This window comes from Manis javanica, chromosome 13 (genome assembly GCF_040802235.1).
Source record: "Manis javanica isolate MJ-LG chromosome 13, MJ_LKY, whole genome shotgun sequence".
Lineage (NCBI taxonomy): Eukaryota > Metazoa > Chordata > Mammalia > Pholidota > Manidae > Manis > Manis javanica.
The window spans coordinates 93939840-93953294 of record NC_133168.1 but is presented as its reverse complement, the minus strand read 5'-3'; the positions used below and the strand labels follow the sequence as shown (position 1 = coordinate 93953294).

Below are 13455 nucleotides of genomic sequence, written 5' to 3'. Positions count from 1 at the left end.
CCAAGGGACGAGGACGCTCAGCACCCAGCCCTGGAATTTGAGGAGTGCGTGGCCCAGTTCAGGGAAGGGCTGTCAGCAGCCGCCCTTCGCCGCCCACCCGCTGGGGTTGAAAACTGGCAAGTGTCAGCCGCGGAGCCTGTTCCCCCAGCTATTCACTGTCCCCTCCAAACCACTATGGAATCAGGCAGTTGGAGGGCACTGTACAAGATGTATCCCAGGGTGTGTCATTCTCTGCCCCATCTCTAGCACTGCCAGCGCACACACGTCCACCCACGTCAGCCACCAGGCCTGCTCGAGTGGCCCCGGCCCCTCCTGCCCTCACCCCCTCTGCGCCCCCCACCTCACTCTGCGCCGGCCACACCCGCCTCCTCACTGTGTCTCGGGGACCCCAGGCTTGACTCACACTCAGCATATCTGTCATCCACTGTCTATATTCCTGGATTTTGCCTCTTGTCATCATTCTGGTCTTACCTAAAACAGCACATCTTCAGAGGCCCCAGGCCTTTGACCCCAGGCACTCCCAAAAGGTTCCCTTTTCTTCCAGCGCCACCTCTACCTGAAACGGTCCCATGTGCTTAGTGCCCTGTGCCTCCCCCCACTGGAGTATCAGCCTCCGGGTGGCAAGGCCCCTCCTGCTTTTATCCCCTGCAGGGTTGCTGAGGCCAAAACAGAGCCTAGCCCACGGCAAGTGCTTAACTGCTATTTACTGAACAAATGGGTCTGAAGCAGTCTGACCGGGAATGCCCTGAGCCCTGAGCCAGAGACACCACAGTCTCCACTCCTCCCTACCCTCCAGCTTGCTGGGTTAACCCCTCATTCTTCACCTTTCCTGCCTGGCCCCTGTGGCGTTAGGGAGGTACCACCGGTCCTCTCAGTTGGGACTGCTGCTCCATTTTGACAGAGGGGGACCAAGCCTTAGGAAGGGTTAGTAACCTTCAGAGGTGGGATTAGACTCATCGGGACTGTGCCCTGGGAGACCTGGCTCTCCGCTCCGCACTCCCTCTCCTGAGCAGGCCAAGTGGAGACCAATTTGTCCCAGGAGAAACTGCCACACCATGGCCTCCCGGAGATGCCTTCCAGCACTGCTGGCCCTGGTGGGAGGGCTTCTCCTAGGAAGGCCATGTGCCAAAGAGACGCCAATCACTTGGAATCAAGCATGCTGGGCAAGTCAGAACGCTCCCAGGCGTGTGGAAGAGGCACGTGCTGCTGTGGGGCTCGGTTACCTTGGGGGTCGACCTCCTTGGCCATCTTGAGGGCGTCCGAGTTGGCCAGGTCCATGTTGGCAGGGGTGACAGCGAGGATGAGGCTGCTCTCCCGGCTGATGAACTGCAGGATCATGTCTTTGATCTGGTACTCGATGTCTGGGGGCTGGTCCCCCACGGGCACCTTGGTGATGCCCGGGAGGTCGATGAGGGTCAGGTTCAACACTGGGAAGGGGAAGGTCATCAGAGCGTGGGGGAGAGGGGGCATGCACAGCCCTGCGGCGACCGGGCACCATTTCCCCAATTGCCAGGAAGGGGTCAGGCCTCAGGATGTCTCCTGTGACCCAGTAACTGCCCTTCTAGGAGCCCATCCCCAACTCTATTTTGGTGACAGTTTTAGATCGGGATATTTGCATTTCTGGATTGGAATCGCTCCATCTACTCCACTTCAGGGATAAGGTTTTAAATTGGGACATTTGCATTTGCGGATTGGAATCGCTCCTAATGGCTCAAGAAATTTAGCCCTCAATTACCAAGGAACCATGAAAAACAAAAAGAAGATACTCTGATGAGAAACACACTCTGAGATGTAGTCATACAAAACAGAGGTGTAAATGATTTTTACTTTATGCTACAATTTGAGTAAAAGTGATGAGATGCACATATATGAAAAATAGACGTATACATTCATAACCGCTTACACATACATACACTATGTGTCAATTGAAGACCACAAAACAGATTGTAACATTGGGGACAGGGTGGGTTTTTGCTGTATCTACTTTTGGAATTTTTTAATATGAGCCATGTATAGGCATCATTTATTTCCAAAAAATTTTTAAGACTCATCACAAAAAGCCCATACTGAGGAGTTGGGAGTCTGGCGGACTATTCCCCAAATGCGGTGTGAGCTAGCAGTGTGCGCCTCTGGTCCAGAGGCTGCGCGTGACCATAAGCTGCTCTATTGAAATGATGCAGTTTTAATATCAGGACAATTTGCAGAGAAGTCTGGCTTTCTGGCTCCTCTGGAAGAACCAGAAGACCTGGCTGCCTTAGGCTGAGAGCCAAGCCATGGCTGTTCCTTTGAATAGGGGCTACAGCCCCAATTTGCCCCAGTCCTCACCATTCCTTACAGCCTTCACGGCATGCTGTGTTTTTCCCAGAGTTGAGATCAATTTCTCAGGATCATGTTCCTATCAAAATTGGGAAGATACAGATCAAGGAGACTGTGCGCATGAAGAAAAACAGGAGGGGACCTATTTTTTTCTGAGCGTGAGGCAGACCTCAGCCATGGCTGGCACGAGACCGCTTTCCTCTGCCCCCACACACAATGGGTCCTTGCCCACGCTGCCTACCATGAGGCGAGTAGATCCGCAGGTTGATGGGAACTGAGGAAATGCCTTTGTTGGTCCCCGTGACCCTGTCGGTCTCCGCTTCAATCTCTTGTCGGACTTCATCAAAGTCTGTAAACTTTTTGGATTTGCAGTGCAAAAACTCGGCATATTCTGAAAAGGGAACAAAAATGCTCAAAATGAGAAAGATAAGTGGTCTTGTTGTGGATGGGGGTGCAGATGGATTTCTGGGACAGGCATTTGTCAAGCAAAAAAAGTGAAGAGCCAGTTACAATCACTAGAATTTAGGGAGCAACAGATTTGTTCTCATGACAAGTGCCAGGGGCAGGGGGTGTGCCTACAGACTGAGCCCCCTTCCAGACCTCAGGGATTCCTCAAGGAACAAAGGTGGCATAGATGCGTCCCTACGGAACCGACGTTCTCATGAAGGATTTTGCAAAACCATACATCATGACATATTATGAGTTAAAAAAAAAAGCAACAGGTGGGGGTGACTGGCATGTATTATTTTTTGATGCATGGGATGGAATAAATGTCAGCATGAATTGGGAGCATACACGAGGTGTGTCTGATGAAGTTTCTGCTTTGGTGTCGTATGTGGGGCTGAGTCCTGCCTGGGTGGTGATGTAGAACCTCCTTTGCTGTAGGTCACAATCAAAAGAGATGCCAGCTCTGTCCTAGTGGGATCAGGGGCTGCCAGCCCTCTCCAGCTTGGAGACCCCAAGCACATGTCCGTGTGACTCAGCTGTCCTTCCTCAAGGCACCTGCACGGTCAGGGATAGAGGGCACCGGGGGTGGCCTCACCGAGGCCCGTCTCATGGTCCTACCTGGCTGTTTAGGGGCTGCACCTCTAGACATGAACCCCTCTGGAGAAACACTTTCTGGCAGGGCCTTGAGGGCACCTAAGAGGCCTCTTTCGCCTTCAGAGCCCAGGGTGTCTGAAAGCCGTACTGATGCTCAGATGAAGGGAAACCAATGAGTGACTAACAGCGAGGCCGGGCCTGCCACTGAGCTGGAGAATCCAAAGCACAGGTGCGGGATAAACAACACAAGCTGTTCATCACGGGCCGCAGGTACTGAACCTGCAGGCACTCACTGTACCATTCCTCTACTTTTCTGGATGTTTGAATTTTCACAGATGTGTGTAGGGGGAGGGACTTGTTGGCTCTTGCAGTGATGCTGAAAAAAAAGGAAGAAAGTCACACTGGCAAACGGCCCAAAGAACTGGACCGACACAGAGATGCAAAGACGTGCACAGACTGGCTGCATAAACGAGAGCAGAGACACCCCACCAGCAGCTTTCCAAACACAAAGGAAAGGGTGGAGCTGGAGTCCCGACAGAGAAAGCCTGGCAGGTCGAGAATCTCTATTCAGAGGGGTGACGAGGCAGAAAGAAATGAGGGCAATGTTGGCCATCCCATCACCATAACCTCACGCACTAGGGCTGACAATCAGCACTTGCCTGCTCTGGCCTGGCCCTGCGGGTGGTCTAGTTTGTGCCTCATAAGCGAGCCCCTTGGCAGGTAAGCACCTCCAGGTGCAGGTAAGCAGGTAAGCACCCATGGCACAGATGAGGAACCTGAGGCCCTGCAAGGTGAAGTGACTCAGCCCTAGCTCAGCGGTGGAGCTGGGATCTGGAGCCTAGATAATCTGGCTCTCAAGTCACATGGCCTCTGTGAGGCCACCATCAGGTTCTTGAGCTCTCCAAAGCTCTGCCACAGAGGTTGGGGAACTCTGTGGGCTCAGGTTACTGGGGACAGCATCCGGCATGGACATGGGCCACTCGGAAGCAGGGGCAATGAGGCCACCAGCTGGCCGGTTCCCAAGGACAGTCATGCTTCAGCCTTGTACAGGGAAGAGGAAACAGCTGCTCTTCCTGAGGCAGCCCCCCAAAATGGGATAGTCTCCCAACATCCCCTAGCAAACCTCCCACTCAAAGCGCTAGGCTCACCAGCAAGAGATCAGCCCCTTTCCAGAAGCCATGGAAAAGGCTGGGGCCAGGCACGGACCCTCTTCCCTGCAGACTTCTGCCCTGCCATGCCTTCATGTTCACGAAGGTTGTGCAGGAGATGGTGCCAGGAAACCACAGCTTCTTCCCCAGCAGGCCAGTGGGCAGCAGAAACCACACTTTCTGTGCTCAGAAGGAAAGTTCAGGAGACAACCAGGCCCATCCCTCATTACCTGCCATTTTAACTGGTCTCCTCACCACTTTGGAACCATGTGCTGGATTTCAGGGTCAATATCAATGCTAAAAAGCTTCCGCCAAGCCTGCTTTCCCTATAGCACTGACCTTAAAGCCAGACCTGGACCTTCCTCTCCTTAAAAACCTTCCATGGTTCCCACCTCATACATCCACATATCCTGTAAGACCCTTCAAAATTTCCTTCCCCCAACTTCTGACCTCAACTCACTCTCCTCCAGCCATACTGACTTTTCTGCAGGCTGCTCCTGCCTCAGGGCCTTTGCACTGGCTCTTCCTTCTGCCCACAAACACACAGACACCCTCACAGCTCCCTCCCTTGCCTCCTTCAGGTCTCTGCTGGCCCCCATCTGAGATGACACACCTTCAATGTCTTTCCCCCTTCCCTGCCTTGTGACCCTCCAAGCCCTGGCCACCTACCAGTATCGTTTGCCTACTCATCTTGTGAATTTTCTGTAGTTACCATTAGAAGGCCCACCCAACAGGGCAGGGGTCTGAATCTGTGTTGCTCACTCCGTGTCTCCAGGGCTCCCTCTGGGCACAGAGCAGGTACTCAGTAACTACATGCAACACTGAATGAACCCACCAGAAAGAAAATAGGGGCTCTGCTTCAGCTTCCACAAGGTGGCCCAACTCAAGGCCACCAAGCTGGATACAAGGAGGAGTGGAGAGGGGTGGAGGCTGGCAGGGCCCTGTTGTCCTCCCCTCCCTCCTTCTCTCCCAGAGCCAGGCTCCTGGTCTAATGGAAAGGATGGGACACTGTACAAGTGTGTCACAGCAGCGGCCATAGGCACTTGAAAAAGAGCCCATCACAGAAGGAACCAAGAGGGACCTCCTGGAGGGGATGGCCCGCTTGAGTCCAGCACTGCACACCCCAAGAGGTTGGAGGCAGGCAAGACAGAGCTGGACAGAGAGTCAGTGCCCACGCCATCTCCTGAAGTGGTACCCTTTCCCCTTCCCTGAGGACGCTCTGGACCCAGGGGAGTCTACAGGGGAAGGAGGGAAGTCGTCCACTGGCCAGGCACCCCCTCTGTGCCTCAGTTTCCCTGCGAGGGGAATAAAAACATGAGAAATAGGCTGGGGGGCTTAGCCCGGGACTCTGCAGCCTGGTATGTGCTAGAATGCTGGAGACGATTTTTCTTTAACACTGTCTCAAAGAGTAAGCCAGAGGCTTTAAGCTGAGCTCTCCGCCTTGGATGCCTGGAAACTCCCTCTCAACTCCTCCCCAGCAGCCAAGGCCAAGCCCCCACCAGCTCTGCTTGTCCCCATCCCCAGAGCCGTGCACCTCTGTCCCCAGCCCAGCTCCAGCATTTTCAGACCTTCCCTTCCCTGTGCACAGGTAACAAGGCCAGTTTGGCCAGCTCCTGGCCACCCCCATGCCCACCCCACCACCCCTCACTGCCACCTGGGGCCAGGCAGGTCCCTGGCAACTCCGTGGGACTCAGCCAGGCCTGGAGCACAGTAGGAATAAAGGGATGAATGGCCACGTCTAGCAGTCACACCACTAACCCACCCTGGGCATCCCCCGGGCCCTTCACAAAGGCAGGTGACAAGTGTGTGCCACCACCTTCTGGGGGACATGCCACACAGGGCATGAGGAAGCAGCCCCATGACAGAGGCAACGGTCCCCTCGGGCTTGGCTTCTCGCGAGGTCTGTGGACCCTTCTGCTTTACAGGAGCTTGAGGAGGCCTGCAGGAACCTAAGGCACCCTCCCCACCCAAAAGCGGACCAGGTCACATGCCTGCTAGCATTTCTTAAGAATTGTGCGATGCCGAGTTTCTGCTGGGTCTGCCAGCCTTCTGCCCACCCCGCAGGCCTGGAGAGGGCGAGTCAGGTACCACAGCGTGATCTGGGCTGGTGGCAGGGAGAAGAAAGGCAGTGGGGAGTGCCCAGCCCGTCTCAGCACGTTCAGCTTTCCCACAGTGAAATGGGACCGCGCAGATCCCAGCACTGAGGTGCAGGGCCCACAGGAGGCTCACAAATAGCCTAGCTGCCTGGCCTCAGGGTCTCGGGGCTTGCATGGAGGACTCTGCCCCAGTCTTTGGGAACATATCCCATCCCTGCCCCATTCTTCCCAAGACCAGACCACCAGGCCGACTCTGGGCAGCAGGAGATGCAGTCTGCCTTCCCTACCAGGGAGTCAACAGGCACGCTGGGCTGGGACGAGGCCCAGGAGGAATGACCAGCGGACTCAAACACCTGGGACACCCTGAGGACGCAGTCAAAGGGACCCAATCGCGAGGCACTTTCGGAGCCTTCAGCCAACCACACAGGGCAAAGCACGAGGCATCTCCCCACATGGTCTGGTCCTCGACCTACCTCTGATTGGAGACAAGTTGTGAACATCTCATATTCTATAACACACTGCTACTGAGAAGAGGTGATACTGATAAAAAAAAAAAAAAAAATGAATGTCTGGTCTTCCCTCCATTTCTGGCACAGAGCTTCTAAAATCCTTGGAATGTCCCGACTGCTAAGAATGATAAAGGCGGCTTAATAGCATAGCAAGCCCCTTTCAAATACCTGAGTGTATGTTACTGAAATGATTTTGGAAAGCAACTAAGGACGGGGGCAGTTTTCAGGGGAACCAATCATGTGGAACATTCAGTCCCAGCTGTGACCTCCCAGGAATGGAGAGCTCTGGAGGCTCAATCAACTGCCAGTGGCCAAAGATTTAACCGATCATGCCTGTGTGATAAAGCCTCCATAAAGACCCAAAAGGCTGGGGCTGGGAACGCTTCAGCCCAGTGATCACGTGGGGGTGCTTGGAGAGGCTGTGGAAGCTCCGTGTCCTTCCCACACACCTCGCCCTATGTGTCTCTTCCATCTGGCTGTTTTGAGTTGTATCCCTTTATAGTAAACCAGTGATCTAGTAAGTAAACTGTCTTCCTGAGTTCCATTCTGTGAGCCGCACTAGCAAATTAACTAAACAAGGAGGGGGTCTTGGGAACCTCCGATCTACAGCTGGTAGGTCAGAAGTACAGGTGACAAGCTAGACTTGTGAATGGCACAGTCAGGAGTCGGGGAGGCCAGTTTTGTGGAACCAAGCCCTTAACCCCTTACCCTGTGCGATCTGATGCTATTTCCAGGTAGGTAGTGCCTGATCTGAATTAAATTGTGGGACATCCGGTTAATGTACACTGAGAATTGGAGAATTTCTCGGTGCTGTGGACAAAAAACACTCATTGGACAAGGTGATAGTTCCCAGCCTGACCCTTGCCAGCTCCCAGTTTGATTTCCTCATCCAGACATAAGGTCTGTGCCCCAAAAGCTGCAGTCTATCAGCTTTCTAGAAAGGGCCCTGCCAGGGCCAGGTTCACCAGGGAAGGTGCTAGAGAAACAGTCCTTAACAACCCTACCCACCTTCCAGGGGAGAGAAGGGGCGCAGCCCCATGGGGTGGGGCACCTACCAGGTGCCAGGCCCTATGCGACACACAGGACAGCTGTGGGCAAAGCAGACTGGTGTCCCCGCCCTCGCAGCACTCACGTTCAGGAGGAGAGATCATTAAGAAGATACGCGAATGGATGAAGGCACATACAGGAGCTGCAGAGACACTAAGAGAGCAGAGACAGGGTGGGGGAAGGCCCCCCAGGACAGGAGGTGGAGGGGCAGGGGTTCCAGGCAGGGAGCAGGGTGAGGACAAAGGCCCAGAGGCAGGTGCAAAGGAGCTGGCTTAAGGGCGAGGCAGGAGACTGTGGCTGCAGCGGGGGACCAGGAGGATACAAGTCCCAGAGGTCAGCTAGGCCCCGTCAGGGCCACAGCCTCCATAAGGAGGCAGAGAGTCAAGTTCTGACATCCCTTCTCTGGTCCTGTGAGCTATGGCACAGTCCAGGCTGGGAGGGGAGGCTCAGGAGGCCCTGGCCATCCACATTCCACACAAGGGCAGTCTCCAGCACGCAGGGTTTACGAGGCCAGAGGGTGGGTGGTTCCCAAGGGGAAGCACAGTGCACCCACGAGCCACCCAACTTCCTGGTGGCTGCGGTCTTAGGTAATTTTTAAACTAAGCCAATTAAAAGTAATGGCTCTGAGACCAGTCTGGACTAGAAGCCGGACACCACTGGGGAGGTAGCACTCGTGTCAGAGAGGAGGGCTAAGCCCAGTCTCAGAGCCACAATGTGGGACTCTGGTCCCCAAAGGAGGAGGGAGACATGCCACAGACATGTGGGGTACCAGGGCCTTGAGGGAGGCAATACCATAACCCCTATTTTACAGATGAGGAAACTGAGGCACAGAAGAGGGGGTGCCGCTTTGCCCAAGACCCTGGCCAGTAAGAGGTGGCTGCGTGGCTCCAGAGTCCCCACCCAGAGTCTGGCCCAGACCCAGCCGGACAGCAGTCTTTGGGAGTAACACACCTCAGTTCAGCCCCGAGATGGCCCGGGAGCCCCAGTGATCGCTGCCCTCCACACTCCCTGAGGCTCCCTTCCTCCTCAGCTGCCTGCCTCCCACCCATCTCCCCAGCCTGGGCACCCCTCCTGTTTCGCGCCTCGGCAGCGACTGGTGCCTGGACTCTCCACTTCGAGGTCACTGTACATGGCCCTGTACCCCCCCAGCGCTGCCCTGGGCCGGGCCCCACCACCTCATCTGGCACCAGGCTAACCTCTCCCTGGGCTCCCCACCTGCCCCTCCTCAAGGCGGCCAGTGGGCTGCACCAGTCTCTCCCCACCCTGAGTACCCCCTCCAACTGCCTGAACCCCTCCGCACACCTTCCCAGCATCACCTCACAGCTCAGCACATGCTGTTGCTCCTGTCTAGAATGTCTTCTGGCCCCTGGCCCAAAGCAGATCCAGCTGCCAGCACACTCCCCCTTCTCAGCCTGACCACCAGGCTGGGCCTGCAGGACACCCATGCGGCCTCCCTAGCGTCCGGCTGAGCAGTAAGAGACTGGAAATGCCATAGTCAGGAGAGGGGAGGGCGTGAGCTGGGATGCAGCAAGGGTCATTCCCACGTGGGACACCAGGGCCCCTCTCCCCACCCCCACTCCCAGCCCAAGAGGATCCAGCTATGTCTCCATCTCCATGGCTGCTGCCCAGACCCCACCTGTCCCTGGGCACTGCTCCCACCTCCTCCAGAGCCCCCGCCCCTGCCATCAGTGACCACAGGATCTTGTCAAGTCACACCTCAGCCTGAGAGCGTAGCCCCAAGAGCGAGTTTGAGGCTGGGCTCTCATGATGACAGTCGCAGAAGCCTCAATTCCCTCCTCTTAACTGAGGCTGACAGGAATGACGATTTCAATAGGAATCCAGGTTGGGCACCAGCAGATGCGCACCCCAACGTTCCCGCCTTCAGTGCTCCCACAAGGCTGGCACTTGTCATGTACTTCTCCCCCCGCGGCCCAGAAGGAACTTGAGTTCCTCCAACAGGGCTCTCTGGGCACTGCACTTCCCCGCCTTCACACATGCCACTTTGCAGGGCTCCCCACTCCCTGATACACGCTACTCACCTGTCAGCCTCTGCTCAAACATCCCCTCCTCAGAGAAGCCCCATGACACCTGACACCCCACTCTTCCCACACACACATGCTCCCATCTGCCGAGGACCAGGCCAACGTGTCTCCCTTCTGGTCTTGCCCCACACCTCCTGTCCTGTTCCCTGGCACTAACGGGGGTGCCAGGAGGGCAGGCAGCAGTCCTGGTCCTGCTCACTGCTTGCACCCAGCAACAAGCCTGTGGAGGGAGGTGCTCAGTGGACCACGGCTGGGTGACAGCCACCATGGAAGTGATGGGGGTGTCCTCCTGCCGTGGCCGCAGCCCATGACCCTCCAGTGTAGGAAGCCTGCTGACCTGCTCTCCCAGCAAGCTGTCCCTGAACAGGCCGACAGCAAGCACAAAACGGCAGGGAGGGTTCCATCGCGCCAGGCACTGTTCTCAGGATGTGTACTGAATAACGGGGCCTTCATGACAACCGACAAAGGCGGTGCTATTATTGTCACTGTCCAGACAGGAAACACAGCATGAGCAGAGGTCTCTCTCCAGGGACCAGACCACCAGTAAGCTGCAGACTCAGGATTTGACCCTGGGCAGTCAGAGTCCATAGCCCCTACCCACCAGAGCAGAGGTTTTCCCAGTGTGACCAGGGGCCAGAAACTAAGCATCAGCCGGGAACTCACTAAAAATGCAGATTCTCTCCACTGGCCCCATGCCCCTGCCCCGCCCCCGACCTGCTGAACGGGAAGCAGAAACGCATGGGCCAAACCCTGTGTGCCTGATCAGTTCTCAGCTGAAACCGGCACTGCTGCAGGGCCCTCGCGGGCACAGCTGAGTGGACACCGGATCCCAGAGACGGCAGTCCATTGCTTGGCCCGTGGCCTGTGGCGTGGCACAGCTCACGAGAAGGCAGCGCTGGGCCAATCTGCTGCCGCCTCTTGCTGGAGCCACGCCCCCCCAGGTGGGTCGGGCGGAGCCGAACTTAATGACAACAGGGGGCACTGAGGTCTGACCTAGGACTACCGATAAGAAGGCAGGTGACCTGGCTAAGCCTCAGTCTTCCCAGTGTGGGGGTGTTTAATCGGGCCATGAGGGGCAGCTGGCGCACTCTGAGTGAAGATCCAGGTCAGTGAGGAAGCAGCCTCGGGGCTGCGGGGAGAAGAGCGCCCTGCGACAGCTACCGTCTCCCTGCAGGCTTCTGACCTGAGATGCCTTCCAAGGGGGCCCGAGTGGGTTTCGTGGTGGGAGACATGTCAGACTTGTGAGGGAAGGACAGAAATAAACCAAGCACACCAAGGGAGGAACAGAAAAGAAGCTACATGTGGGCGTCTCCCAAATTCAACAGGTGGGTGTCTCCCAAAAGTCACTCATGATTAAAGAAGAAATGGTGGGGATGGTGCCCTAATAAAAAGAAGAGACGTGACAAGGAGTGTAGCGGGGAACTGAACTGAGCAGCTGTTAAACCAGCCAGGGAAGATACCCGGGGACAGCTGGCAATGTGAGTATGGCCTGGGCACCAGATACCAGGCAGGAGTGGTGACTTCTCTTGGGTGTGGTTTTATGACCACAGGAGGGGGTCCAAGGAGAGGCACACTGAATGAAGCACTTCAGGTTGACGTGTCACAATGCCTGTTTCTGATTTTGAAAGCAGTCAGCAAGAATGTGTCAGCTACAATATAGCAAGCAAACACTGTACCGTGGCTTGGTCACGGCTGAGCACACTAGCGGTAGGCATGTGGTTGCTCACCGAACTGAGCTGCAGCTCCCCACACAAGTGGGAAACATGAATTCACACCCAAGTGACTGCCCAGGACGCATGACTCCACCACTGGACCCTCACTCCTGCTGGATACTGCGTCCGCGCTTATTCGCCGATACAACGGCGGGTGATCCCACTGTACCTGTGTTTGAGAAGATGAGCTGCAGAATAAGAGGTCTCCGGGTGACGATTCCTGAACCTCGGGGAAGGAAGTCCCTGTGGGGGGAAAGGGACAGAAGTTACTCATGCGGCTGGCCTGCATGGCAGGAAGTGTGACCTCACATGGTGTAGCAATCTCCCTTGCAAGGTGGGTGACCTCAGCAAAGACGCCAACCTCACGGGGGTGAATTTCCTAGTATGTGAATGATCCTCAAGGAGAGCTGTTTAAGAAAATAATACACCCCACGTATTTGCTATGGAAATGCTTGGGCACTACCTGCGCCGACTCACACTAATACATGTGGATTCACCGGGAAGAGCAGAAGCCACCGCAGACCATTGGGAAGGAAAGGGCAAGAGCAGGGGTGCCCGGGCAGGCACTGGGGCAGAAGCAGCATATCTGGGAACATTAAAGCAGCGCAAAGGGTTCTTGCTTATTTCACGTGAAATGGAGAAATGGAGATAGGTTCTAGGCTCAGGGAATTTCAAATAAGGTTTGCACCTACATAAATGTTTAGATTCTCTCAAGTTTGTACCTGGCAGGCGTGTGTCTCACAGATGGCAAGATAGTAGCATCCCAGGGTCTCCAGCCTAGTGCCAGGGGCGCCGCCCTGCTCCTCAGTGCTACGATAATCGCAACATCTCAGCAGGCACCCTACCCATGTCAGGAACACCCGTGGGTGCCTGGAGGGTGCTGGTTCTCTGCCTAGGCTGCCTGGCAGACTCCCTCACCATACACCAGACATGAGGGAGTCCAACCCCGTCAGCCTGTGGGCTGTGCCACCACACTCTGCAGCGCCTCCTCTGGCTGTGCGAGGGACACGGCAGTGACCACACAACAGGTCAGCCCACACCCTTCTGGGGAACTGTAGAAGAGGGCCACTCCGGGGACATGAGGGCTGGGGGGCTGGGATGGTGAGGGAAGGCCTCTCTCACGGGGAATAAGGGGCCAGCTACATGCAAGGTGCAGAGGGCAGGGCGGGAGAAACAGCAAGGAGGCCATGTGCAGGTCACTGGACCCCGAAGTCAGTTATTCGCCATGGTCCTCGCCAGAGGGGGCATCCCGGCATCTCCAGGAGAGTAACACCCCTTCAGAGCAGATGACAGGCTCTCCCAGGAATACCGCAGGCCTGCTGGGGGCCGTAACCTCTCAAGCACAGTGGCCTTGGCCCTGGCCCTCCTGCAGCTGCAGGCCACCTGGCTCACAAGCAAGGACAGGAGGCACCTTGCACATCAGAGACGTGGCATCTCAGAAACCATCAGCGCCAGACAGAATTTGACACAATCACCACCAGCAGCGGTGACAGTGTGTGTGCCTCTCACCCCTTCCTATGCCACCCCTTCGTATGGGCTGAGCG

The 13455-nt window shown here is 56.0% G+C and overlaps 1 protein-coding gene across 12 annotated transcripts in view; it reads right to left on the bottom strand.

Moving 5' to 3' along the window:
• Positions 1-13455, bottom strand: part of DNM2 (dynamin 2) — a 75621-nt gene that overhangs the window by 36757 nt on the left and 25409 nt on the right. For all 12 annotated transcript variants that reach the window (XR_005057278.2, XM_037003503.2, XM_037003507.2 and 9 more), the window contains exons 2-4: positions 12081-12154; positions 2558-2707; positions 1224-1427 (exon numbers count right to left, since the gene is read on the bottom strand). Coding sequence is in view for 11 of the 12 variants with exons in the window: in XM_037003503.2 (XP_036859398.1) it covers positions 1224-1427; positions 2558-2707; positions 12081-12154 (428 nt within the window). In the remaining variant the exon portion in view is untranslated. The remainder of the gene's footprint in view (positions 1-1223; positions 1428-2557; positions 2708-12080; positions 12155-13455) is intronic.